This window comes from Molothrus ater, chromosome 12, assembly GCF_012460135.2.
Source record: "Molothrus ater isolate BHLD 08-10-18 breed brown headed cowbird chromosome 12, BPBGC_Mater_1.1, whole genome shotgun sequence".
NCBI classification, from domain to species: Eukaryota; Metazoa; Chordata; class Aves; order Passeriformes; family Icteridae; genus Molothrus; species Molothrus ater.
In genome coordinates, this window is record NC_050489.2 from 18585753 (window position 1) to 18612741 (window position 26989).

General features: G+C 51.6%; 1 protein-coding gene across 1 annotated transcript; it reads right to left on the reverse strand.

Moving 5' to 3' along the window:
- Positions 1 to 878: 878 nt before the first annotated feature.
- Positions 879 to 3684, reverse strand: FOXF1 (forkhead box F1). The gene is made up of 2 exons (XM_036390443.1): positions 2625 to 3684; positions 879 to 1039 (listed from the first exon to the last, which is right to left on the reverse strand). The coding sequence occupies exons 1-2, from the start codon at positions 3682 to 3684 to the stop codon at positions 879 to 881; spliced, it is 1221 nt and encodes a 406-aa protein (XP_036246336.1).
- Positions 3685 to 26989: the final 23305 nt, after the last annotated feature.

Here is a 26989-nt window from a genome sequence, read left to right on the forward strand (position 1 = left end):
GCCCGCTGGGTGTTGGCCGGCAAAAAAAAAAAAAAAAAAAAAAAAAATTAAAAAAAGGAAGGAAAAAAAATTTTTAAAAGTATTTTTCCGGGCTCGAAGTGAGACGGCACCGAGGGGATTTGAGTTCGGGGTCTTTTCCAACCCCTCAGCCCGAGCCGGTGGCATCGCTCACCGCCAACTCCCAAACTGAGTTTGCAATTTCTTTTTTTGTTTTTTTAAAGAAGCATCAAAACCTCATTTGGCAAAGCCTCACCCCAAACTCGCAGCCGGGGCTTTCGGGATGGACGGGGGGGCTGCTTTTGCTTTCTCCTCCATCCCTCCCCAAGCAGAAGAAGGCACACACGGGCTCGATGCTCAGCTCGCTGCCGGCAGCTCCGCTCCGTTCCTGCTGCCCAAAGCCGGACTGGGACATGGGGGCATGGGGACATGGGGACATGGGGACATGGGACATCCCCTGGCACCCAGAGCGTCCTCGGGGAGACACCCAGAGCGTCCTGGGGGATGCTCAGCGCCCGGCTCGGGTCTGTTCCTGCTGCCCAAAGCCAGGTTGGGACAGGGGACAGGGGACATGGGACACCCCCTGGCACCCGGAGCGTCCTGGGGGATGCTCAGCGCCCAGCTCCGGTCTGTTCCTGCTGCCCAAAGCCAGGTTGGGACATGGGACAGGGGACAGGGGACACCCCCTGGCACCCGGAGCGTCCTGGGGGATGCTCAGCGCTGCCCGGAGCTCGGGTCCGTTCCTGCTGCTCAAAGCCAGCCTGGGACATGGGGATATGGGACGTGGGGACATGGGACATCCCCTGGCACCCGGAGCGTCCTGGGGAATGCTCATTGCCCGGCTCCGGCTCCCAGGAGCGGGGTTTGTCCGGCCCGGCTCCTCACATAACGCACGGCTTGATGTCCTGGTATGTCACTTGTTGGTGGTAATAGGAGCCGCTGCCCGCCGAATGCATGGAGGAGGAGGCCATGGCGTTGAAAGAGAAGACGAATTCCTTTCTGTCGCACATGCTCGGAGACTGCGAGTGATACCGCGGGATGCCTGCGGGACGGGGGAGAGATGGTCAGCAGTGCGAAGAGGTTCATCAGGAGAGGGTGAGCAACTCGGAATGGGGTTTAAAAAAAATCCCAACAACCCAACCCGCCCGCCCGGCCCGCTCGGAGCGCGGATTTGGGGCTGGTTTTGGCACATCGGGGCTCCGCGGGTGCGGGCAGGTGCGGCAGAGAGAGCCCCGCGGCCCGGGGACGGCGATTCCCTGCCCGGCCCGAGGGCACTGCGAGCAGAAGGGATTTGCTTTGGGTTTAAGGTTTTTTGGTTTTTTTTCAACACTTGGATTTCTTTTCTTTCGCCCCGGCTGCTTTTCCCACCGCCTCGGCCCTTGCGGAAAATGCGCCGGGTGCGGAGCGGGGCAGCTCCGTTCGCGGCGGTGGGACCGGGAGGAGGCCGGGGCCGAGAGACGCCGGGAGCGGGGCTGTTCCCGCCGCCCCTTCCGCCACCTCGGCATGGAAAAGCGCCCCGGGATTGGGGGTGCGCTGGGCAGGGGGTGCCCTGCCCCGGAGCGCTACCGCCGCTCCTTTGGGTGATAAGCGGAGCGTTCCGGTGAAGGCCGCGCACGGGCCCGGTGGCTCCTCGGGGCGGATTCCCAGCTCCGTTTTCCAGAGGCCCTGGATGCGCTGAGCTCCGGGAACCGCCCCGGGGCCGGAGGGCGCCCGTGGTGGGCACTGCCCCGGCACGGCCGGGACTGGGGCTCTGCCCGGGCTCTGCAGCTCCGGCCCGGCCCGGCTGATGCATTTTCCCCGCTTCGCTTTGTGTTTTTGACCCGTTTGTTCTCCGCCTTCGCAGCCGTTCCTGTCAGGCAAGTCCCGCTCCCCCGAAGGCCCGGGGTGATGGGCAGGGACCCCCAAATCTGCCCCATCAGCCGCCCATGGTTCCAGGGCTCCCCGTGCCACGAGAACCCCGTAGCCACCGCAGCCCGAGCGGAATCTGGGCAGCAAAGCGAAAGCCAGCGCTGGCCTCGTCCCTTCCGAGGCCTTTTCCCGGCCAAACACCATCTCCGGTCCAGCCTCAGGGCAAATGCAGCCCCGACAGCTCCAGGCACGAGACCGAGCCGGGGTTTTGGGTCGCGGGAGGATTTGGGGCATCCAGGCCACCGGCTTCGGTTTGGGCGGCGGATGGAGGGAGGTGATGGGCCTGGAAAACACGGCCTTGAGATGTGTGAAAAACACAGCTGATGGAGGGGAAAGGGCCGGGGTGGCACGGGGTGGGATGGCGATGGGGAATTCCTCCCTTTTCCCTCCAAGTGCCGAGGGAGGTGGGAGAGCCCAAGGGAGCATTCCCGGCCTCTCCTTCCCGCAGCTCCCCGCTGCCCGAGCCCACCGGCCTTTGGACGTGAGGGAGCCGCCGGGAAAAGCGGAGCCCGGCCGGAGAGCGGAGCCCCGGGCCGGGAGAGCCCCGACGGGCTGCCCCCGGGAAAGGAGGCGAGGAGCGAGGACAAGGCATCTTCCCCTCGGGAGCAGCATTAAAGCCGCCCACGAAGCGGGATCCCGGCTGGCAGCGGCACCGCCGGGATCCAGGCGGGGCCCGCAGCCCCGGCCGAGGTCGCGCCTCACGCGTGGCCGCGCCTTACCTTGGAGGTCGGCGGTGTTGTGGCTGTTCTGGTGCAGGTAGGGCTGGTCCAGGGAATGCGTGGAGAGGCTGGAGGAGAGCGGGTTGGCCGTGGGGTTGCAGGGCGACAGGGGCTGCTGCTTGATGTAGGACGCGCCGGTGTTGAGGGCGGCCGAGGCGCTGGGCGCCCACGCCGAGGCCGAGCTGGAGTAAACCGAGTGCGGCTCCATCACGCCGCCGGCGGGGAGCAACGGGGATGCGGGCACGGAGCTGTCGTGGTGCGGGTATTCCCCGGCCGAGGAGCCGGTGCAGCCGCCCATGTAGGTGTGCCCGCCGTTGGCAGGCAGGTGGGGCACGGAGTGTCCCGCCAGGCCCATGCCCTCCACGTTGCTGGACAAATGCCCGTTCATCATCCCCAAGCCCCCTTCGAGGGAGAGGCTGTTGGGGGGGCAGGAGAGCCCGCCGGCCGAGCCCTGGAAGCCGTAGCTGTCGGGGAGGTGGTTGAAGCTGAGCCCGTTCATCATGCTGTACATGGGCTTCAGCGCCTGGCATTTCCTCCGGAACCCGCGGGGCCGGCGGCGGAACGAGCCCTCCTCGAACATGAACTCGCTGGCCGGGTCGATGGTCCAGTAGTGGCCCTTGCCCGGGCGTCCCAAGCCCTTGGGCAGCTTGATGAAGCACTCGTTGAGCGAGAGGTTGTGGCGCACCGAGTTTTTCCAGCCCTGGTATGAGCCTCGGAAGAAAGGGAAGCGGCTCTGTAAGAACTGGTAGATCTCGCTGAGGGTCAGGCGTTTGGAGGGAGAGCTCTGGATAGCCATGACGATGAGGGCGATGTAGGAATAAGGCGGCTTCTCCGGCCGCCGGATCCCCGCGTTCGTCTTCTTCGCCTTGGGGCCGCCGCCGCCCGGGGCCCCGCCGCTGCCCGGGGCGCTGCCGGCCGCGCCGCCGGTCCCCGCGGAGGCGGCGTCCATGGCCGAGCTCTGCGGCTGCTTCTCAGCCACGGAGGACATGGGGCCGTAGCTGCTCTGCACCGGAGGAGGAGGGGGCTGAGAGGACAGAGCCTGCTGCGCTTCTGCAGTCATCTACGGCCAGGTCCGCGGCGGCCAGCCCCAGCCCCGGCCCTCCTCCTCCTCCTCCTGCCGCCCCCCCCAGCGCCCCCGCGAAAGGCCGCGCTGCTGGGGGCTCGCCACTCACCCACCGCCCGCCCTCCGGCGTCCTCCCGGCCCCCCGGCGGCTTCGCTTTCCACCGGGAGACTTCACCCCTCCGTGGATAAACAAATGGAAGCGACGACACCCCCCACCCCCCCTTTTGCCTCCTCCTCCTCCTCCCACTTTATCCCTAAATCCGAGCGCGGCTGCAGAAGGCGAGCGAGAGGCGGAGGGTCGGGGGGGGAGGCGGGATGGGAGGGCGGGTGGAAGCGAGCTGAGCTCGGCTGCTGCTGCTGCTGCTGCGAGAGACGAGCCGGGGCCGCCGCCCGCGCCTGCCCCGCTGCCCCTCGCCGGGCCGGGCTCCCGGGGCCGCCGCCGTCCCCTCCGGAGGCTTTAGCTGGGCTGGCGCTGCCGCTGCTGCGGGGAGCTGCTTCCCATCGCGGTGGCTGTCGAGTCTGCCCCCGGTCCCGCCGCTCGCCTTCTACTTTATCTCTCGCAGCGGCGTCTGCCGCTCCTTTGACAGACGTAAGCGCGGAGCGGAGATCCCCGCCCCGAGCCGCTCCCCCCCGCCCTCCCGGCCCCGTGCCGGCCCCCTCCGCCGCCGCTCCCCGCTGGTGGGCAGCTTTTAAAGAGCCCTTTCCCCGCCGCCCTGCCCTGCCCCACCCGGGGGGGCTGCACGCCGCGCCCCTGCCCGCCGCGGAGAGAACCGCGCGTGTATCTCTGTGCGTGTGTCTGTGTGTGATTTATGCCACGCGTGACCATATGAGGCTCCTCCATCCCCTCCCTGCCCCTTTTCCCAGCCCTGGAAAGCACAGACCGGGCCCCACGGGCCGGGGAAGGGCGTGCGGACAGCGCGGAGGTTCCGCGCGTGGCGTGGGGAAGCGCGGCGCTGCCCGGCCCCGGCTCCGCGCTGCGCGCAGCTTCACCCACCTCAAACCCCCTCTTCGTGCGCTCTTTTTAAGCTCGGCGGGCCCGGGCAGGATGTTTATACTGCGCAATGTAAACACGGGCTCGGGGGTGCTTTAATAAAAAGAAATCGGCGAAAACTGCCGCTGCCTCGCGAAATGCCCTTTTCTGCCTCCGCCACCGCGCCGGGGCCGGGAACGGGCTGCGGACCCCTCGCCTGCTCCGGAGCTGCTTTAGGGATGAGGGTGGGTTGGTTTGTGTTGGGTCGTTTGGGGTTTTTTTCAGGGGGGTGTGTATAAATCCGCGCTGGAGTTTGGCGGCTCCGTGCCCGGAGTTTGACGCTCGGCTCCGGCCGTGCCGCGGGCACACGCGGCGGGTGGGGGGCAGGAAAATAGAACACCAGAGGGGTAGAGACCCCCTTTTCTCCCTCCCCTCTCCCCCAAAAGCCACCTCTTTGAGCGCCGTGCCGCCGGCAGAGCTGTCACTCGAGGTAAGTCGCTTGAAACCTTTGTCACCTTGTCGCGGGCCGCGCGTGGAAAGCTGCGCGGTGCGGGGGTGCTGACATTGTGGGAGGGCACGGGGGAAGGAGCCTGGGCTCTCAGGGCTGCCGATGTGCCGGCTGCTGCCGCCTGATCCCTCCCGACATTGGGGAAAAGAAAAGAGAAAGGAAAAGGGGAAAAAAAAAATAAAAATCCATCCCGTCCCCCCGCACGCCGCTGCAGGCCTCGCCGCAGGGCTGTGGGCGCATCCCGGAGCAAAGAGAGAGAGGGGACAGCCCCCTCCCCAAGCCCCTCGTCTTCTAGCTTCGCTTTTCAAGGTTTTAATGATAATTTAATACCTTTTAAAGGAAAGATAGGCACCGATCGGGTTTCCAAACTCCCTCCGCAGTTATTGGCGAGCAGTTGTGAGCAGCCTCCGGGGCGCCTGTCACATCTGTGGTACGACCAAGAGGGATTTCACATCAGGGTTTCCTTTTTTTTTTTTTTAACCTTTCTATCCTCACCTTTCCTGTCTTTTCCCCACTTTTCGAGAAAAAAAAAAAATCATAATCATCCTTCAGGCAGCACCGGCCCTCCCGTTCCCGGTGCAAACGGGCCCGGGACAGGCGCGGGAGAGCCCCTGGCAAGCCCCGGGCCGGGGGCAGGTAGCCAGGGAGGGGTGGGAGGAGGTTGGGACAGTTATTTCTGGAGTTTTTCCCCTGAGGAGGAGGAGAAGGAGCAGCTCCGGCTGCCCGGGGAGGCGGCGGCCGCTGCTCCCTCCGCGCGGAGCAGAACGCGGAGCACGGGGGCTGCTCGGGGAGCGGGGAAAGCTCCCCAAAAATCCCCTTTTTTGGGAAGCAATCACCTTCCCCGGGGCTTACATCCCCGAGGAGGCCGGAGCAGAATATCCCCTCTGCTTCTCGCTGCATTTCTTTTTAATTTTGCTGTGGGAGCGCATCTCTGACCCTGAGCTTTGCTCCGCATCGAATGTTCCCCCCCCGGCTCGCGAAAAGGGTGGATTTCTTTCTTTTATATCACTCTGAGACCGAATCTCCCCGATCTGCCCCCAAAACACCCGGGAATGGAGCTCTAAACACAGCACAAAGCACCCGTGGAAAAATCCCGTTCAAAGCATTTGCCACCGGCAGCGTTTCCACGAGGAAATAAAATATCTCCAAGTTAAAAAATCCCCAAACTCTCCGTGGAAATCAAACTATTTCCCTTCAAAGAAAATCAGTCCCTTCACGAGTGCCCTTTCCCCCTCTCGCAATATCTTTTAGGAGGGGGAAGATTTGGTTTGCGATGCGTTTATTACAGCTAGCAAAAGTTAAAAATGGCAATATCTCGCTCCGAGTCTTATAGGCCTCGTCGTGGGAATTTCAGAAATGCTTGGGGGTTTTAATCCGAGCGCACGAGTTGGGGAAAGGAGAGTTTTGCGGAGGAAAAGCCTGGTGTACGGGGAGGAGGAGGAGGAGGATGGTGTGAGGGAAAACGGGACTCGCTTTTGGTGTTGTCTGCCCGTGATTTGGGTGGGTTCATCGGGTCCTCCCCAGCCCCAGACGGGCAGAGATGAAAAGCAGGGAGAAAAAGAAGAAATGACAAAAATGAAATTATCATCTGGCGCAATTAGCCTCTCCCATCCCGCTCGGAGCCGCTTTCCCGACCCCTGCAACACCCCCGGCCCCGCCGCGCTTCCCACCCGGCTCCTTCCCTCCCCCTGCCCGAAACTCGGGCCGTGTTTTGTGTAAAAATAGACAAATCCGAGCTTTCTTCCTTTTCCTGCGCCCAAGGTATTTTTCCTAGCTAATTGCTTAAGTGAAGTCAACTCGGCGAGCAGGCCGGTGTAACCCGAGGATGGAAATGGATCTAGGTGGGATTGTTCCAGGGTGCTGCTGCTCCGACAGGGGCCGGGCTGTTCCTGCGAGCCCGGACCACCCAGGCCGAGGGGAGTGACCGCCCCGTGTCCCCCTCCCCGCTGTCCTGCTTTGCATTAACACCACCCGCGGGACCCCCCCTGTTCCCCGCACCAGCCTTTCCCCCTCGCCTGCTTTGGGTTTTTTATATTTTCTTTTTTTTTTTTTTTTCAGTCGCCGCCATCCCCGTGGCCGCTGGCCCCAAATCCGCGGCGAATTGATCCCTAAATGTTTATTTAGAGGCGAGGGGGTCGAGGATGGAGGGAGGAGAGCTGGGGGAAGGTGGAAGCACCGAGGGAGAGATGTTTTTAGGGAGACGCACGCACACCCCAAATATTTTTTTGCGGGTCCATCACACGGCACCGCTTTGGACATTTCCCAGTCCCAGCCTTGGCCTTTCGCATTCCTGGAGGCAAAGCCCGGTCTACGGGACCTGGAGAAGATTTTGGGAGAGCAGAAGCCGAAATTGGGAGTGTAACAGAGCTGCCCAAGTGTCTGAAGCGGCTGCGGGGAGGTGCGGGCTGGCTGTCACCGCCGTGCCTCAGGCAGAAGTTCAGGCTTTGGTCAGAAAGGGAAAAAAAGAAAAAAAAAAAGAAAATTTTAATCTCCCCCTTTTTGTCTCCCTTTCCCCCCCTCTGCCCGTCCCGAGTCTTCCCCCGCCCTTCAAGCCCAGATTTTCCATGACGTCCTTCAATGAAATATTGCAGCACAGGAATTTACAGCCTTCTTCAGCTCGGGATTTTTTTGCTGTGGAGTTTTCTGGCAGGAGCCGCTCCCTGCAATACAAATCGGTTCCAGCGATAATAAGCTCGGAGCGCTACCACTCAGACACAACCGCTTCCCACAGAGATCTTCCAAATATCTCCGGGTATTTATATCCCCGCTCAGGGACGGATACCCAGAATGCTTTCCCGAGGGGATGCTTTTGGGCTGGCTGGGATTCAGCCCCGGAGAATTTGGTACCGAGAGAAACAGCGGGGCTGAGCCGGAGCAAGGCTGGGACCCGGCAAGTGATGCTCCCACATCCCACAAATTCGCCCTTAAAGGCAGCTCGAATTGTAAATCCAAGTGTAAATCCAGGTGGAAATCCGTTCCTGAGGCATTCAGGCTTTCCTGAACGAGGTTTCTTCCCTAGGGGGCCGGGGTTGGGGATGCTCCCAAAGCAAACAGAACCCTTGCGATGGGATTTCCCTTCTCCCAACAACTTGGCATAGCGGTGGCATCCAAACAAAATTCGTAACCACTTCCAGCTTTTCCAGCACCAAAACCCGTCAGGATAGAAACAAAATTGTGCTGGAGAAACCTTTCGATTCGCTGCTGAGCTTTTTGTCATCGGGAACCACCTCCAGCCCCCGGCGACTCCCGATGCCAAAAGTCCGGCTGGGCCAAGCCGGGCCGGGGGTCTCCACCAAACGAGGAGGACGAGGGAATTCCAGGGTTCAGCCTCATTTCCAGCCGTATGGAACCTTTTTGTTGTTTTATTTTGTTTTAGTTTGCTTTGGTTTGCTTTGTTTTTTCCCCAAGTTTAAAGCAAAACCCTGTCTAAATCCCATCAATGTGCCCGTGCTGGAGGAAGGGGGAATTTTAGCATCGGGCAGGCGAGGGTCACCAGCCCCATTTCGGGGCGTCCCACAAAATCCGTCTGCACCGAGAGGTGGGAGAAATTCAAACGGAATATCCCACATAAAGGAAGAACAGGTTATTTTTTTTCCACGGGTGCCAAAGCCGCAGGGAGCGTCCATTCTGGGGATAAATAACGAGCAAGGTGGCGGCGCGGATCGCTCCTAAACATGCGGGGAGATGCAGAAAACAGCCACGGCGGCTTTGGGGAAAGATCCAGCCTCCCTTTTCCAGGGCACAGCACCCTGGCGGTGAGGACAGCGTGGTCTCTAAGAGGAAAACCCCGCGGGGAGCCTGGGGGGACCCACTGGGTGCAGATCCAGGCGGGCTCCTTGCAGGGAAAAAGGAATTTATCCAACACGGGCTGACCCAGAGCATCACCCGGGCGGGGGTGGCAGCACCTGGCACTGCCCTGGGCAGGTGTCGGGGTCCCCAGCAGGCAGCAGCCCTTGTCCCTTGTCACCTGCCCAGCGAGCAGAGCCACCCGGGCAGGACAGGGACAGGGACAGGGACAGGGACAGGGACAGGGACAGGGACAGGGAGGGATGCTGAGAACGGCGATGTCCCTGGAGGTACCGGGGGAGCAAAAGCCCGGGGCGAGAAGGTCCCTGGTGCTGCGGAACCCTCCTGTTCGTGCCCACGGTGCCCAGGGACAGAGCATTGCAAAAGCAGCTTTTGCTGTAGGGAAGCTCGGGGTGTTCTTGTGGAGAAAGGAAAAGCGCAGGAGCGGGGCTGGGCTGCACAACGGCCTGGTGGGCTGCGGATTTTAAACCTGATTTCTACACTCAGTCCTGCACAGAAACTCCGTTTCTCCCTTTTCCCAACCCAAAACCCGGGGTTCGCTCACAAACACCGTCAGAAATTTCCGCTGTAAACAACTGCAGTTGTGCTCTCCTCGATTCTTTCTTTGCAAAGATCTGGGGATGGTTTGCCTTGGAAGCTTTCTCGACAAAAAAAAACCCTGGTTTCCACCGCTCGAATTCCCAAATAATGATGTCGTGCACCAGCGGGTTCTGCGTGGTGCAGGTTCGTGGACCCCTCTGCTTTGCAGCTGCCGGAGCAGAGAGTTAAAATACACCAAAAATTGGTTTATCATCTTTCCCACCCCCTGATAACAGAGCAGCTCCTCCTAAATCGATCCCTTTTGCACAACCAGCACCTACTTAAATATTAAAAGCGACCTGGAGGGGCTTTAAACAATGTTCTGCAGGGAATAAAAAGCTCGGCTGGCGTTCCTGGGAAAGATGAGTTGTGGATACGTAAAATGCCCGAGCCAAGGTGGGAAAACTTTCCCCAGCTCAGGTTGTTGTGCCCCGAAGTTAAACGATTTCTGCAGCAAAGGGATTGATTTTTATTTCGGGGAGAATCATCCTGGCAACGGGAAGGGAACGGGTGCATCCATGTGTTCATCTTCCCGTTGTGAATATTTTTGGCTTTTGGGGTAGATGTGCCAGAGGAACTGGGAGGAATTCCGAAGCCAGAGAGGAATTTGGAAGGATTTTGTAAAAACACCCAAAAAACCCGAAAGAACGATCCACTGAAAAAAAAAAAAAAAAAAAAAACACCCCACCTAAAATAAAGAAAAACAGCACCAAAACTGTACCAGAACTCACTAAAAATTCGAATAATGAACCCAGAAATGGTTTTGCTTTTCCCGTTCTCAGAACCGCTCGGAAAATTGCAAAACTCCCAGCGCGATTTGCGCAGCACCCTCAGCTCCTGTCTCCCAATCTCCCTCAAATTCAAGTTTTTAAAATACACCAACTAATTTTGCACTAATCCTCTTTAAAACCGGGCAGCGAAGGAGTTTCTCCAGCTCCTTTCTCGCGCAGATTTTGCGGGATACCTGCGCGCAGAGATGCTGCCCGAGGGCTGAGGCTGCAGCATCAGAATTTGCCTTTCAGGATTATTCGTCTCTCCTCTGGAAACGATCGAATTTGACCGCTTGGCTCAGAGCACCGCGGGCTGGAGGAGTTTTCCCCACTCGGAACCGCGGTGTCCCCCCCGTCCCACGCGTGGGCACCCCCGGGAGCGGAGCTGAGCCCCAAAAGCGATGGAAAAGTGCCCGAGTGGGAGCGGGGCCGGCGGCAGAGCCCTCCCGGCTGAGCCAAACACAAGCGAGCTGGGAAATCCGCGCTGGCACTGCAGGAAAGGGAATATTCTGAATATTCTGTCCTCGGGAAAAGGGTTTGGAGCTGAGCTGGAGCACAGCCCTGGGTCTGGTTTGCCCCGCAGCCCCAGGAAAGGAAAACAGAAATGTTTCCAAATACTGTAATAAATAAATGTACGGAGAGATCGTGCTGGAGGGAGAGAGGGGATGAAAGAGAAAGAGAAAAGCAGAGAATAGGCGGGATGGGCAGGAGGGAGGAAAGAAGGAGAAATGAAAGAGAGATTGGGGAGGAGAGAGAGAGAAAGAGGGAAAGAAGGAAAGAAAGAAGGAAAAAAAGAGAAAGAAAGAGAAGAAGGAAAGGAAAGGAAAGGAAAGGAAAGGAAAGGAAAGGAAAGGAAAGGAAAGGAAAGGAAAGGAAAGGAAAGGAAAGGAAAGGAAAGGAAAGGAAAGGAAAGGAAAGGAAAGGAAAGGAAAGGAAAGGAAAGGAAAGGAAAGGAAAGGAAAGGAAAGGAAAGGAAAGGAAAGGAAAGGAAAGGAAAGGAAAGGAAAGAAAGGAAAGGAAAGAAGAAAAGAAAAGAAAAGAAAGAAAGAAAGAAAGAAAGAAAGAAAGAAAGAAAGAAAGAAAGAAAGAAAGAAAGAAAGAAAAAGAAAGAAGAAAGAGAAAAATTATATCAAGAACGAGAACTAGAAGGAATATGAGAGAGAAACTGAAAGAAATAAGAGAGGAAAAGAAATTAAGACAAATGAAGAGCAAGAGAGTGAGAAATAGAGAAAGGGTGAAAAAAACCCGGAGGAATGGGGAAATGGAGAAGCAAAAAAGGAAACAAAGAATAAAAAAGAAATGAGGAGAAAGGGAAAAATAGAGGGAAAGGGGGAAAGCTGGAAGAGAGAAAGAGAGAAAGAAAGAGGGAGGAAGAAAAAAGAAAGAGAGAAAGAGAGAAAGAAAGAAAGAAAGAAAGAAAGAAAGAAAGAAAGAAAGAAAGAAAGAAAGAAAGAAAGAAAGAAAGAGAGAAAGAGACAGAAAGAAAGAAAGAAAGAAAGAAAGAAAGAAAGAAAGAAAGAAAGAAAGAAAGAAAGAAAGAAAGAAAGAAAGAAAGAAAGAAAGAAAGAAAGAAAGAAAGAAAGAAAGAAAGAAAGAAAAAAAGAAAATGAAATTAAGAAAAAAAAAGCAAAGAAAAGGGGAGAAAGGAAGAAAAAAAGAAAATGAAATTAAGAAAAAAAAAGCAAAGAAAAGGGGAGAAAGGAAGAAAAAATAAAAGACAAAAGATTTAAAGAGAACTATTAAAAGAACGAGAGAAAAGACAAAAAGAAAGAAGCGCGAAAAAGACAGAAAAGGGGCAGAATGAGAGGGAAACCCCAAAAGCAAAAAACCCAAAGAAAGCAACACAGCGAGTACGAAAAGGGAAATTATTTCTCTGCGAAACCAAGGAGACGACACAGAAAATTCAATTTTTGCCCTGGCAGACGGGGGTGAGAGGGAGGGAAGGCACAGCCCGGAGGGGCCCGGCCGCTCTCGGTGCGCGGGGAGCGGCTCTGGGCAGGGCGGGGATGGCGCTCAGCGATCCCTTCCCTCGCTGCTCTTTCCCCGGGGCAGGGACACGAGAGAGAACAGAGCCTTGGCAGCGATCTTCCCGTGGCTTTTCCACGCGGGGCTGCGCCAAACCCGGGTGAACCCCGCGGGGAGAGCGGCGCGCCCGGCCCCGCGCTCGCTCCGTAGGTGGCCGCGTGTATTTGGGTTGGAGCCGTGTTTATGTTGGTGAAAAAGGCTGAGATTACAAACAGACCACTGAATGCCCGCCGTGGTGCTGCCGGATTGGTGGGAGCTGTGTACTTTTAACCTAATCGCTTTTAGGGGCAGCAAATCTGATTAAAAATGAGGGGGAATTATTATTTGTAGCGGTAAGGAATTAGGGATCTCCGGGGCTGCCCCTTTCCGTGTGGTTTCACAGTGGAGAAGGCGGGGATGGAGAAGAATAGTAGGGGAAAAAAAACCTCCAAAATTTAGCCATAAATCCGACAAAAACGAGCCCTGGAGGAGGGCAGGGAAGAGGGGCGTTCATCTCGCCCACCCTGAATCCACCTCCACCCCGCAGAAGGGGTCCCGGTGGAAATGGAATTGTGTCCCCCAAACCTCAGGCTGCTGGGGACATTGAGCTCAGGAGTTTGTCCTTGCCGGGTGCAGATTGGAGGAACCTGAAATTCACTCCAAAAACCCCGTTAATTCACCCATGTAGGATGGGGATAGATATGTTTATATATATAAAATAACTCCAGGATATATATATATATATATATATAAATAACTCCAGTATATATATAATAACTCCAAAATGCAAGTAAGAAAAAATAAATTCACTACTTTACATAAAAATTGAAATATAAGGAGATTGTAAATTAATTTTGGGGGGGCTGGAGCAGCAATCATCATCCTGTAACTTTGTTTTCTGAGTCTGGTTTTGAGGTCAGTCTCTTTCTTGTTTTCTTCATAAAACCTCTCTCCAAAATCATTCTTGACCCCCCCAGCTGCTTCTATCTCATCTATTGAAAGTTAGAACAGCTGATAGTTAAAAAATCCGATTTTTAGAGATGTTTTTCCCTCGTACTCGATAAATCCCCTCATTTATTTAAGAGGGATCCACTTGAGGTCCCAGGCAGAGGATGATTTTTCCCCCAGGAGCTCTGGGAGCGAACGTGCGCTCAGCCTTTGGCATCTCCCTCCTTTCCAACACTTTCCTTTTGTGGGCAAAAGCTCTCGGCAGAGCAGCCCGAGCGGCAGAGCCCGGCAGACCTGCAGGATTTGGACATTCAGATATTTTACTACTGTTAGAGTCCCTCATTGACTGAAGAACAAAGAAAATCCATCCAATTCCGCGTTGGAAAGGGATGCGAGCAGAGTTCAGGGCGAGGGAGATTTTAGCAGGGAATGTGTTGAAGAAAAAACAAGGGGAAAAGAAAAATCCCTTAAAAATCCCCCAAATTTTCCCCGTGCAAAGGCCGTGCTGCAGTAGGGATGCAGGGCAGAATTCCCTCCGGGGTTTGGAGGCAGAGGAGTGCCCTAAAAACAGCTTTTTCTGCCTTAAAACATTGTTAGGGTGCCAAACCATGTCCCCGAGCCAGCGAAGTCTCGATGTGCGGGGCTTAGAGCGACAGCAGAGGAGTTTCTTTGTTGTCTCCTCGCACCTGGAATTCGCCTTTATTCCCTGATGCTTTTTTCCTCTCTTTCCTTGCTGTTGTTTTTTGTTTGTTAGGGTTTTGTTTTGTTGTTTTGTTTTGGGGTTTTGTTTCGTTTTTTTGGGTTTTGGGTGGGGTTTTTTTGAGTTTGTTTTTGGTTTTTTTGGGGTTTTTTTTTTGAGCATTGCATTCCCTCGGTGACATCCAACGATTCTCTCCGAGGCACAGAAAAACAAAACCCCAAACCCAGCGAGTTTTGAATCAAACGTCACCAAAACCACCCCAGTGCTGTGCGAGCCAGGCAGGCCCTGCAGAGCTGCCGGGGCTGGGGGACACCGGGGCTCCCCCAGACGTGCTGCTGACTCCCCGAGGGGACGCACAGAGCTGTCCCCTGCCCTGCCACACACTCAGGGACACCCCCGGGGCTGCAACCCCCGCATCCGCCGGCGCTGCTCCCTCGGAGCCCCGGGGATGCCGCGCGGGGCGAGGCAGGAGCAGATGAAAGTGATGTCACATTAATGTCAGCTCACAGCTCGGGCCCACACAGCCTTGATTGCTCTTATTAATCTTGCCAATTTGTCTGTCAGCACTCGGCTAATCCCTAAATAGCCTCCCAACAGGTGCTTTATGCTTCCGCCACATCGCGGCTCGCCCGCGGCCCCCGGCAGCGCCGCTCGCCCTCCCCGGTGACAGCGCCTCTGTCCCGGCCCTGTCCCGCCTCTGCTCCCCCACCAGGGCTGCAGATGTTGTTTAGTCTGTCCAAAAACAGGGGTCCGGGTTTTGGGCTTCTCAGAAAGAAGTGATGAGCAGGGTGGGGGGAAGGGGAGAGGCTGGGAGAAGGGAATTACCTGGGGGTGAGCAAACCCTCCATGTGATTTGTCCCGTGTCAGGATTAGAAAACGTATTTGTGGCCCAGCTGTCTCACAGCACTGCTTTTATTTGTGGTGGGGTTTATGGGCAGGGGAGAAGATTAAAACAAAAAGTCCAAGCTGAAGCTGCAGTGGAAAAGCCAATTTAAACCTGAAGTTTTATCATAAACTCATGGAGTGGTTTGGGTTGGAAGGGATCTTAAAACTCGTCTTGTTCCAGCTCCCTGCCATGGGTTCCAACACCTTCCACCAGCCCAGGTTGCTGTTTATCCTGCACTTAAGCTGAGGGTTGATTATTTTCTTTACTACTCTATCAGAAAATCCACTGCCTTGTTGTGGTGTGTGTTCAGCCATAAAGTCCCAGCCATGTCAACTCTTAAGGAAAAGACTAAAATTATTGTGTTGTGAGCCTTAATCTTCCTTAAGTCGTTGTTTAGCACAGCAGTCTTAAATCACAAAACACAGATTTTGTGTTTGGAACTCTTAATTGCTAAACTCAATTAACTGCTAAACCCTTTTAACTGCTAAAGGAGAGATCAGGTTGTTTTCCTCTCTCAGCATTAAGAGAAAAAAAAGATTTATTTCTGTTTGGCAACTCTGCTGCATGAAATGTTTTACACACAGGTTACAACCTGGTGATTCTGCTGTGGCTCATCTGGAGGAGGCTCTGCTCTGGAGGAAGAACCACCAAACCTGGCTTCATGCAGCAGGCTCCTATTTTCCATGCAAGGCTGGCTGGGGCTGTTCCCAACCCAGCAGGACAGAAGAGCTTTCAGGAGCATCTTCAACCTTTCCTCCAAGAGATGAAGTGGTCTGAGTCCACTAAAGAGCTCAGAGCTGCTCATTGTTAACCCTTGGGTGCTCCAGATCAGATCCTAAAAGCTCCTAAAACCACCAAAAACCTCTTTGACTCCATCCTGGCCTGGATTTATTATCAGGAGACAGATTTTTGTTTTTCCTTTTCTTTCTCCCCTGAGCCATTTATTTCATCCCATAAGTCCATCCATCACTGCAAGCTGGAACCGACCTGGGACCCAAGGATATTCTGAGCTGTGCAGTGTGTCAGGAAACGGGCAGCAGCCCCTGTGATGCAAATATTTGGACGAGGGAGAGGTAGGAAGGATTGTCCAAATGTTTACTGAAGGCTGTTGATAGCCCCAGGATTTATAACTGGTGGATAACGCCTGCCCCCACACAGCTCCTCCAGCAGGTGCATCCAGTTCCCACATGACACGTGGGATGCAGGACAGAGCCAGCTCGAGCATCCAGCTCCCTTTTCCCAGCTGCTTCACTGGTTTGGAGCCCATGGAGCAGCAAGACAGGAGCTCAGGATCCACTCCAATTATTCCTACCCCTGAGAGCAATTCCAACCACTGGAAAAAACAAAACACAACCGGTTGGAATTTCTTAAGTGAAACCAATGCTCAGAACTGTTCAGGCCCATCAAAATGTTCCCTGTCACTCTCCCTCAGCGCTGTGGAGGAGGAAATTCATGGCATTGTTGTGCTTGTTGTTCTTGGCATTTCAGTTCCTCGCTTCCAGCACTGGGATTGGAGCTCCTCTGTCTCCCAGCGAGCCCTGACTGCTGCTGGGGGCACAGCTGCCAGAGCACTTTGAGCCATTGCTGGAGCTCAAACAGCTCCAGCTTTTCAGAGCCCACTGGAAATGTCCCATAGCTGCTGCCAGGTGGCCTCTTCCAGCCAAAAGAGGGGAGTACATGCAATAAAAACCAGGCTGATGGACTAGAAATGGGAGTGTAGTCAAGGGAAGGCTCTGCTGTCTTGACAGCCCCTCCTGTGACCTACTCAGGAGGTCTCTGCATGATCCAGAGGGACCTCAGAGGGCTCCAGCCCAAATTTCTGCTCAGGGCAGGTCCATCAGCAACTCCAGACAGGGTCAGCCATGGCTTTGTTCAGCTGAACCTTGGAAACCTCCAAGGACAGGGTCCAGCAAGCAGGACTATGGACAGCCCAGCAGCAGAGGAGCTTTCAGTGCCCTCGTGTCCACCCGAGCAGGCTGGGAGGCTCTGCTGTCAGAGCAGAAGCTGCTTTGGCTGTAATTCCTTCCACTGTGGGATTGAGGAGCAATATCCCATGAAACAGAAGAGATCAGCACGGGGCTGAGTCACTCAGCTCTGGTTGTCTCCCTCCCTTGCACTATTTTTCAAGTTCTGGTGGTGCTGGGAACACAAACTCAAGGATTTAACGTGCTGCAGACACCAAGAAAGCTTTTCTTAGCAGCAAGCAGCAACTGCATCAGCTGCAGAAAACCCTTTAATTCTATTAGAGTTTAATAGAATTAAATAATTAATTCTATTATAATTTAATTTTATTAGAATTTATATATCTAATTCTGTTAGATATATAAAGAATTCTAATGAAGAATTCTAGTATTCTATTCTATTGCTATTTTGCAAGTTCTGGTGATGCTAGGAACACGAACTCAAGGATTTAACGTGCTGCAGACACCCAGACAGCTTTTCTTAGCAGCAAACAGCAACTGCATCAGCTGCAGAAAAACCTTTAATTCATCACAGCCCTGCAGGAGCAGTTTCCCAACTGCTCTGGTGGGGAACACAATGGCCCTATTGTTTTTCCAAGGGGAGATTCCTTCATTTCAGGCTCTTGCATAAACTATGTGTTTTCTATTTGTCACCTGACTCATTCCAGTGGCCTCCCCGAGATGGGCCTGAGATCAGTGGCAGGGATGAAAGGAGCCCTGTCAGGCTGAGGACCAGATTGTCAGAGTCACCTCTTCTGCTTTGGTTCACAAAGTGGGAGGAGAACTTGGTGTTCTTCTGAGGGGAAGAAGTTGTGTAATAAAATATATGGGAAAGAAAGGAGTAACGCTCAAATTCCAAAGTCATCTGCTGTGTGCTCCATGAAATGTTTCCGTGCATTGAAAGAATTCAATCCTGTGTTTGATGTCAAATTCTCGAGGTGACCTTAGATGGGGAGTCCTCACTCAGGCTCCTCTTGCCTTGGACACATTTTGCAACAGTTCCCAGCGTTGGCAACTCTTGGTAACATCCCAAAAGTGCTGGAAATGCTTTCCAGGCAAGATTCTGGAGCCACCCAGACGGGGCGCAAGAAGAACCAGCCCCAGGTGGTGAAGTGGCTGGTGGGTAGCTGGGACCCGCACTGCAGGTGTAGGAAGATCTGAAGGTTTCATGGTGGCCATGCATTGATATCTTTAGGTTTCCTCAGCTGTGAGCCTTGGGGCTGTGTTTGGGCTCCAAAGGGGCTGGAAGAGCCCTTCCTGCAGGTTTCCCTCCTTGGAGAATGGCCAGAGGGATTGCACATGGGTGGAGCTGGCTCTTCCCAGTGTGTGCAGCCTGGTGGGAATGTCAGAGATTGGGTGTGGGAAAAGGCAGGGTGTGTTGGTGGGGACACACACAATCCTTCCACCAAACTGATCAATGAAATCCCCCTGGAGAAAGAATTTAACTCTGTGTTACCTTTCCATACTGCTGGACCTCTTGGTTGGGATTAATTCTCTCTTTTCCAGCCAGGTGAAGGAGATTGATACTTTTATTTAGCTCTGACCCCACCAAGCCCTGAAATCCAAGCATCTCACATGGGTTTTCTCACCTGGAAACTCTGCTGCTCTCTGCCTCACTTTGCTATTGAAATCCAACCAGGAGAAGGCTGCAAACCCAGGAGGATTCGGACCAGGGTTAAACAAAGCAGGAATAAAAGAACTCAGCACATCCTGTGCATTTGGGCTTGGAGGGAGTGAGCCTTGGCTTGTGGTCCAGCCCAGCCTGGTGCTTTTAGCTGTACAAAATTCCTTTTTTTTTATTTTTCCAAAGCAAACCATTACTGACAGATTAAAAGGGGTTTATCCTGCAGAATTTTCCCTGCCTCATCTGCCAGGGAACACACAGGGCTCAACTCCTCTTGCTTGGAGTAAATCACAGCGTGGGCCTGCCTTATCTCAACCAGAGCCCCTGAGCAGGAATGCTGCACTGTCCAGCCCTGGGCCACCCAGCCCTAATCCCAGGAATCAGTGTCTGCTCCAGGCCCCTGCTCTGACCCTCCAGAGCCATATTTCAGCAAGGTCAGGAGGTTGGGTGGTAAAAGGGGAGTGGGGAATAGCAGGGAGAGATTCAAGGCTGGCCCCGCATGAAGATTTCATAGAAATGTTTACATTTGCCTTGGAGGGGAGACTTGAGCCTGTTCCCCTCTCCAGATTTGCTGGAAATCTGCATCAGGTTATGGACACAGCTCCAGCTTCCAAGTGTCCTGCAGGAGGGTGGCTTCACACTCTTTTCCTTGGTTGCTTTAATGGATCCAGGTGGATTGAGGAAGGGTTGGATGTGCAGGCAGCCCTGTTAGGGAGAATTTCATCCCTGGTTCCTTCCTAGGTCAACAAGGGTGCTTTTAGTTCATGGGGAAGGATAAATAAGCAGGAAAATCAGATGGGAGAAGGGGAGAGCTCTGTCAGATGGGAGTGAATGGATGGAGAAACAGCTCTGTGCATTTCCTCCATCCATCACAGAATATTTTGTGTTGAGTTGAGGTGGTTCAGCACCTGCCAGCTCGTCAGCAGAAAGGACAGCAGTGGGCAGAGAGGGTCCACCCTGTACACGTGGAGGAACCATTCCCCCCTGTGTGAAAATGTTCTTTGGGATCAGGTAAAAAAAATATTTCATGTGAAGTTTCTCTGTGAAATCTCTGTTGCATTTGGCTGGAAGGGCCAACTTAGGGGCTTCATCCAAGAAATGCCCGTGCAAAGGGTCACTGAGTGTGGTCTGAGTGTCCATCAGGAACAGGGAAAGGCTGGGTACAGCACCATTCCCAGGACATATTTCAGTCAAGGGAATGAAAAGGGGTCAAAGGGAATGCTGCAAGCAAAATTATGATTTTCTCAAGTTGCTAAACTGAAATCAGGTTACTCTTTGTGTATAAATTCCTCTTGAATGCAGGGGAAAACATAATTTCCTTCTTTCTAAGGCTGGCATCAACCAAGGATGTGATCCACTGCTCAGTGAAGTAATAATTCAGGGTCCAATATTGAGGGTTGCACAGTGAATTCTTCCTTAGTACTCATTAATGAGTTACTCCAGCTCCTCCCAAGCCTTTTGAGTGGCTCATTTTCAGGAGTGAAGCTCAGGAAGTCACTCTTGCCCAGCTGCCCCTCCCTCCCTACTGTCCCTGTCCCACTCGAGCCACCCACAGCAGCATCCCTGAATTCCATTCCCATTTCTGCCCTCTCTTTGCTCCGTGGCAGAGCACAGGAGTCTCCTGTCACACTCATATTTTCTGGAAAAATCCCTTTGCCCAGGATTCCTTTGCCCAGGAAGCCTCAGAGAAAAAGGAAAGCAATAATTATCTGATTTGCTTCTCCTGTGTTGTGCTCCTTTGGAATGTGTTTGGAGATTGTTTACCCACAGGCGATTGTTTCATTGGTTCATTGTGAATTGTTTTGACTCAATGGCCAATCAGGGCCGAGCTGTGTTGGGATTCCAGAAAGAGTCATGAGTTTTCATTATTGTCTTTTTAGCCTTCTGTAAGCATCCTTTCTGTATTCTTTAGTACAGTTTAGAATAGTATTCTTTTTTGTAATATAGTATATATATAAGTGTGTGTACATATATATACACACACACACATATATAAGGTATATATACACACACATATTTATGATAATATACTATATTATATATATTATATATATTATTTATATTATATTATATTATATTATATTATATTATATTATATTATATTATATTATATTATATTATATTATATTATATTATATATGTATATGTATAATATATATGTTCTTAGAAGGTTAATTTAATAAACTAATATTTTATTAATAATTAAATAATTATAATAATATATTTATTACTAACAGCAAATTATTAAATAATAATTTAAAATAATAATAAAGAATAAATTAGCCTTCTAAGAACATGGAGTCAGATTCATAATTCCTTCCTGCCATGGGGCACCACAAAAATGCAATGGTCTCCCTCCTTCCTCTCTCCTTCCCTCCTTCCCTGCCTCCCTCCCTGCCTGCCTCCTTCCCTCCCTCCCGTGCAGCTGCTGAGCTCTGCGAGGGAAAGGCTCCCAGATGTGCTGGGGAAGGAGCAGGCAGAGCCCTGAATTCCACTCCTTGCCGTGTGGACTCTTTGTATATTTTGCTTGAAGGAGGAAATATGTGGAGTCCTTGGAGGAAGGCTGGGGACCAGGCACGGCCCTGGCAGCTCCGGCACCGCGGGGCTACGAGGTCCTGCAAGCCCCCTGCCCTTGGCCCGCAGGATGGGCCAGCTGAAACCCATCAGCATCACCCAGCAGGTCCCCAAAGCCTCTCCTGGAGATGCCTCAAGGTCACCAGACCCTTTGAGAAAACGTGGCTTGGCACAAAAGCTGGTAACACGTAAACACCCACGGCTGGAATTTTCGGTATTTTTGGCTCATGGGTGATGCACTGTAGCAGATCAATAAATATTCACATGCTCCAGAGCGTTTTGTGGGGTTGGTTTCAGTGCATTTAGCTGTGGCACTTGGTAGCTACTTGATTATTGCGTGAGACAATACGTTTATGAAGTGTTGGCCTTCATTTAGTTAAACACTTCATTGATGTCTAAGAGCAAAACGGCATGAAACTAATTGTTCCCGTGGAAACAGGAATCCAGAGAATGATTTCATATCACAGCTTGGCAGCAGAAAAAGAAGAAACCTCTGTAATTGTTCCCATTAACCCAGCACAGGGGATTCATGCTCAATCTCTACCGAGCTCTGCTCCGCTTCTGCTGTGAATTAGGGGACAAAAAGTCAGCAGAGAACCACATTAAAAAGGCCCGAAACAAGCTGTGCTTTATGGAGCATTTGTAGTTCTGCCACCAAAACAATTTTTCTCTTCTGCTTTGCAGGTTTCTGGCCAGCAGCACTGAGGACTGACACTGAGGCCAACATTTGGAGATGCTGGGTTTTAACTGTGTGCCTGCAGGAGGGACAGGGACATCACTGGCCGTGCTGTGGGCTGGAGACAGGACAGCCCTCGACCCCTTCAACCCCCTCAACCCCAAAGGTGAGAGCTTAGAAAGTGCAGGCAATACCAAATCTGCAGTGAAAAACTGGGCAGAGTGAGAGAGGAGCCATGCAGAGCAGTCTGTGTGTGCAGGAAATATCCTGAACCTCCTGCCTGAGGTTTTCCCTCTTCTCCCATGGGATGTGCTGGTGGCTGGGGCATCTCAAGGGCTTTGTTGCTGTAGAAAATCCCTGTTATCTCTGTATCAGAGGAGCTCACATCTCCCAGGTCCCCAGATTTCCCATCAAACTGAGAAATCCCCACCCCAGTGAGGAGCTGCAGCCCCTACCAAGCCCCTACCAGGGCCCATCCCTTGCAGGACAGTTTTGGGAAGCCCAGTGGCTCTGCAATTCCTGTCTGGGCACCCCTGTGATGGAGGGGGGAGCCTCCCACACCCTCTCCCTGCCCCGATGGAATAATTTCCACCATTTCCCCACTTTTAGGCTTTGCCCCTAAACCCAGTCCCACAAAACCCAGCAGGAAAAGGGAACCAAAAAAGCACAAAACCCATCCTGGCCCCCAGGCCAAGCCCACAGCTCCTCTGGAGGAACCAGCAGGCACAGACCTGCTCCATCCCGGCACAGAGAGGGTTTCTTTGCACTAATTACTGCTAATTGAGCCACTTGACTGGCCAGGCTGATAGAGTATCAGGGAGATAAGGAGCACTCAGCACAGGTAATGGTGAAGTGTTGGCAGAGCTGTGCTGGCACCTTCTGGAGGGGTTATCTGCCCTCCCCAGAGCACAGGGCACCCAGGTCCAAAGGGAAACACTCTGATCCTGGGGATCTGTGCAGAGCCTAATAGAGATCTTCAAGAGAGGATCAAAAGCTTTCTTAGGAGGTGCCCTGTGGGATTTTGGTGACTCAGGAGCTCAGCAAATCAAGCTGGCATTCATTTCTGAGTAACTCTTTTAAATTTCCTTAACATGCATTTTATTCCTTTGGCTGGGTTTTGCTGTTGTTAATTTAACACCGTGCAAATGAAACTTTAAACATTTTTTCCCCTTTTTTCTTCCCCACAGAGAAATAATTTTTTTTCTTTTAACAAATGCTGTCTCTCTCAGAACTTTTGTTATTTTTCACCACCTCCACTGACCTACACAGAGTAATTCAGCTCCTACACCATCCTGAACACCAGGTAGGAGTTACTCACACCTACTTACCAAAGTGGAAACTTGGACAGGGTGACATTGTTGTTCTGTTTTTTCTTTTCAATTACTCACAATTGTAAATAGGAAATCAAAATTACTGGATATTTTTGCAGCCAGCTCTGAGAAAAATCTCGTGTGTGGATGCAGTTCCCGGCTGTGGGTGCTGCCGCACCTCACACCCGGGAGGTGAAGCTCCCAGGGTCACAATCCCTGCCCACAGCAGTGCCAGCGTTTTGTCTCAGGGATGTAAAAACCAAGAAAACATCACCATTTCACTCCTGGAGGAGCCAGCAGAGCGTGTCCATGGCTATCAAATCAATGTTTTCCATGTCAAGTATCCCCATTTTCTTCCTTGAGGTGCCTCAATCATCTGCTTCTCCTCTTACCCCTGTGCACTTCCAGTTTGGTTTAATTTCCCAAAGTTTCTCAGCTTGTTACACAAAGCTCATAACAAAGTCTGTGGCCAGATCTCTCTTTGATAATTCCTTCCCCCATTTGTTTATCTCAAGTCCTGAGCTTTGTTCCAGGCCCAAAACCAAAAGCCTTTCTACCCCATTCTCCTCTTGACTTGTTGCAGATGTAACGAAATAAATCTTTAGAAAGAACAAACCTTCACTTCCTCTCTCCCGTCTGATTCAGTCACAAACCCCAGGAAAGAAAAATAAATCACAACCTGAGCTCGCCTGGTCTCACAGGATTGCAGTCTGGTCCTGCAAGCCACCTTCCCAACTGGATGTGTCCATTCCTCAGAGAAATCAGTGAACACAGCCACCAAAAAGGATCTGATAACCATGAAATCCTTATTTTGAGCATGACCAAAGTAAAAAAAAAACTGATCAGCCCAAATTAAGGTTGAACGTGGTGGTTGATGAGCATGACCAAGCTGGTGGTGCCTTCCTAGAGCTTGTCCTTGGCACTGAAGGGGGATGTGATGTGTCCCTGCTTTGTCCCTCAGCCCCTCGTGTGGCTCTGCCCCTCTTTTCTCCCCTGCCACCCCTACCCCAAGAAATTTGAAATCACAACCAGAAAATCACCTGTTGGGTTTCCCAAACTGGCCACAGCAGAGGTGGAAATATTGTAATGTTGCGATGGCCCCGACGAGGGGAGAGAAGGATGTATTTGACTCCATGGATAGCAGAAGGCTGATTAATGACTTTATTATTCTATATTCTATACATTCAAAATCGAATCTGCCAAGCACTTAGCCCTGCACAGAGCTGCACACGCTGTTCTGAAACCCGTGACTGTCCCCCAACAGTCCTGACACACACACACACACACACCTGGCCATGATAGGCCAAGGAACCCAAACACCATCACTGTGGGTAAACAATCTCCATATTGCATTCTACTTTTGTACAAACACAGGCACGGCAAATGGTAAGAATTGTGTTTCCTTTCTCTGAGGTTCAGAGAACGTGAAACCCAGAAATATTCTTGGGAAGAACTGTGCCTTGCTTTTCTCTGTGAAATGTGGCTACAGTGGAAATTCCCTCCAAACAGAGTTTGTCCTTCTGTTGAGAGCTGTTTCCATGTAAAACCTCTGTTAATCTCCCATCAGCATCAAGAGGTGCTCAGATTCTCTCCAAGCACACCCCAGCCATGAGGTCTGACCAAATCCCTGTTTTCAGCTGGGGATTCCATGGATGTTCTGCTGCCCTGACCCTGCTCTGGGATCAAACACTGTCATTGTGGGACACAAAATAATATGACGTTGACACGCTGCTCTTTTCAAGGTAAAAGGGACTTTTTAATTTCTGACTCCAACATTTCTAGATTTCCAAAAGTGACTGTGCCACCTCTCCAATGACACTGGACAAACCAACAGTCCATCAAATTTCTCTTCTTCCATAAAAGAATGCAAAACAATAAGTTATTTACATAAAGCTGTGTGAAAAAGTTCATTACAAGAATGTAAACCTCAGAAGGCTTAGAAAATCCTAAAAAGTCAGGGTGACATCACACATCAGCCCAAAGCCCTTTCCAGAGCCCACCTCCCTTGGCAGCAGCCTGGACTAGGAGGGGACAGCAGGACACAGGGTCCCTTCACAGGGATGCCAAGTGGAGAATAACTCCTTAAAAAATGGGGCTGCCTGTGTTTGCCTAACAAGGTCTTCTCTTGGGTCTAAGTTAAAGCCAGGCTCAGCTTTAAGCTGGGAAATGCTGGAGGTGTATAAAAGGGATTATTTGATTTACCCGGTATGTTCTGCCCAGTGGGTTTTTGGGGGAAGATGTGCAGAAGCACCACAGCTGTCAGAAGATTTTTGGGTTGTGTCCCTAGCCCTGACTTTCACTGATGAACCCAGGCTTTTGTCTTTGTGTGTGTTTTGTTTTAAATTTAAACAAGAGCCCTTTGCACACTCGACACAATCCATCCACTTAGCACTGAAGAAAGTGTAATTAGACACTTGGAGAACTGGAAGAAATTAACTCCGACCACAGCCCGTCACTCAGACTATTACTTAATAATATTTCCCAAATGTGCAAAGCACTTAGTTCTGGAATAACAGGAAAGAAGTGTAACTTCTCAGCCGAGCAGGGCTCTGCCTTGTGAAGCACACAGGAAAACCTCACCAGCACCAGGAGATGTTTTGCCACCTCCCAGCATCACCTGAGGGCCACCAGGAGATGGGCAGGATGCCATTCATGGTCCCCAGTCCATGGCACTGAAGGGCTGGAACGGAGTCAAGGGCAGCCCAAGGTGCTCGGGTGTGGGAGATGAGAATCTGACTCCAAGTTCTCAGAAGGCTGATTTATTATTTTATATGTTATATGATTTATTATTTTATGTTATATTAATTATATTTATTATATGATATTATTTATTATTAAAAAGAATTATAAAAGGTTTTAAAATATATTAAAATATAATTATATATTTTTATATCTTTAAAATATATATTATACATTAAAATATAATTGTTGGTTATATTATATGATATTATATTATATTGTATTATATATTACATTACATTACATTATATTACATTGTATTACATTATATTATATTACATTATATTATATTATATTATATTATATTATATTATATTATATTATATTATATTATATTATATTATATTATATTATATTATATTATATTATTTATTATTAAAAATAAGAAATCAGATGGCTGATTTATTATTTTATGTTATATTAATTATATTAATAATATCATATCATATCATAGAATACTATACTAAAACTATACTAAAGAAAGAGAAAGGATACATCAGAAGGCTTAAACAAGAATGAATAATAAAAACCCATGACTGACTCAGAGAGTCTGACACAGCTGGACCATGATTGACCATTAATTAAAAACAATTCCCTCAGAACCAATCAAGCATTCACCTGTTGGTAAACAATGCCCAAGCCGCACTCCAAAGCAGCAAAACACAGGAGCAGCAATCAGATAAGTATTGTTTTCATTCCTCTCAGCTTCCCAGCAGAAAACCCTGGGCAAGGAGGATTTTTTCCAGAAAATATCCTGGTGAACTCGGGCTGCGTGCGAGGAGATCCCCCCCAGCTTCCAACACGCCGTGGAAACCGCGGAGAAATTGCTGCTTTCCTTCTCCTGCAGCCCCTGGCCTCACCCCACGCTACGGAATCCTGGCTAGAAAGAGATGATTGTGATTCCTGCCCGTTCCTTTGCTCACTGAAAAGGCCCCATTCATCCTGGTTAATTCTGAGGGGTATCAGTAGCATGAGCTGGAGCTGAGCGTCTCCAGCCCCACGCGCTGGCCAGTCCAAGCCAGGGAAACAGATTTCCTTCCTTTGGAGCTCTGGAGGGGAGCATTTCTCTGCTTTTAAACAGAAATATCTTTGCTGGCCGTGGCGAGATTTAAAAAGTCCTGACGAAGCAGGGCTGGGTCATTTTCTCAGCAAAAAGCAAGAGGCTGTTCAACAAGTGGGGGGAAAAGGTTTTCCTTGTGTGTTTTTGCTTCAGGAACCAACACAGCCACCTTCACCTGCCTAAATT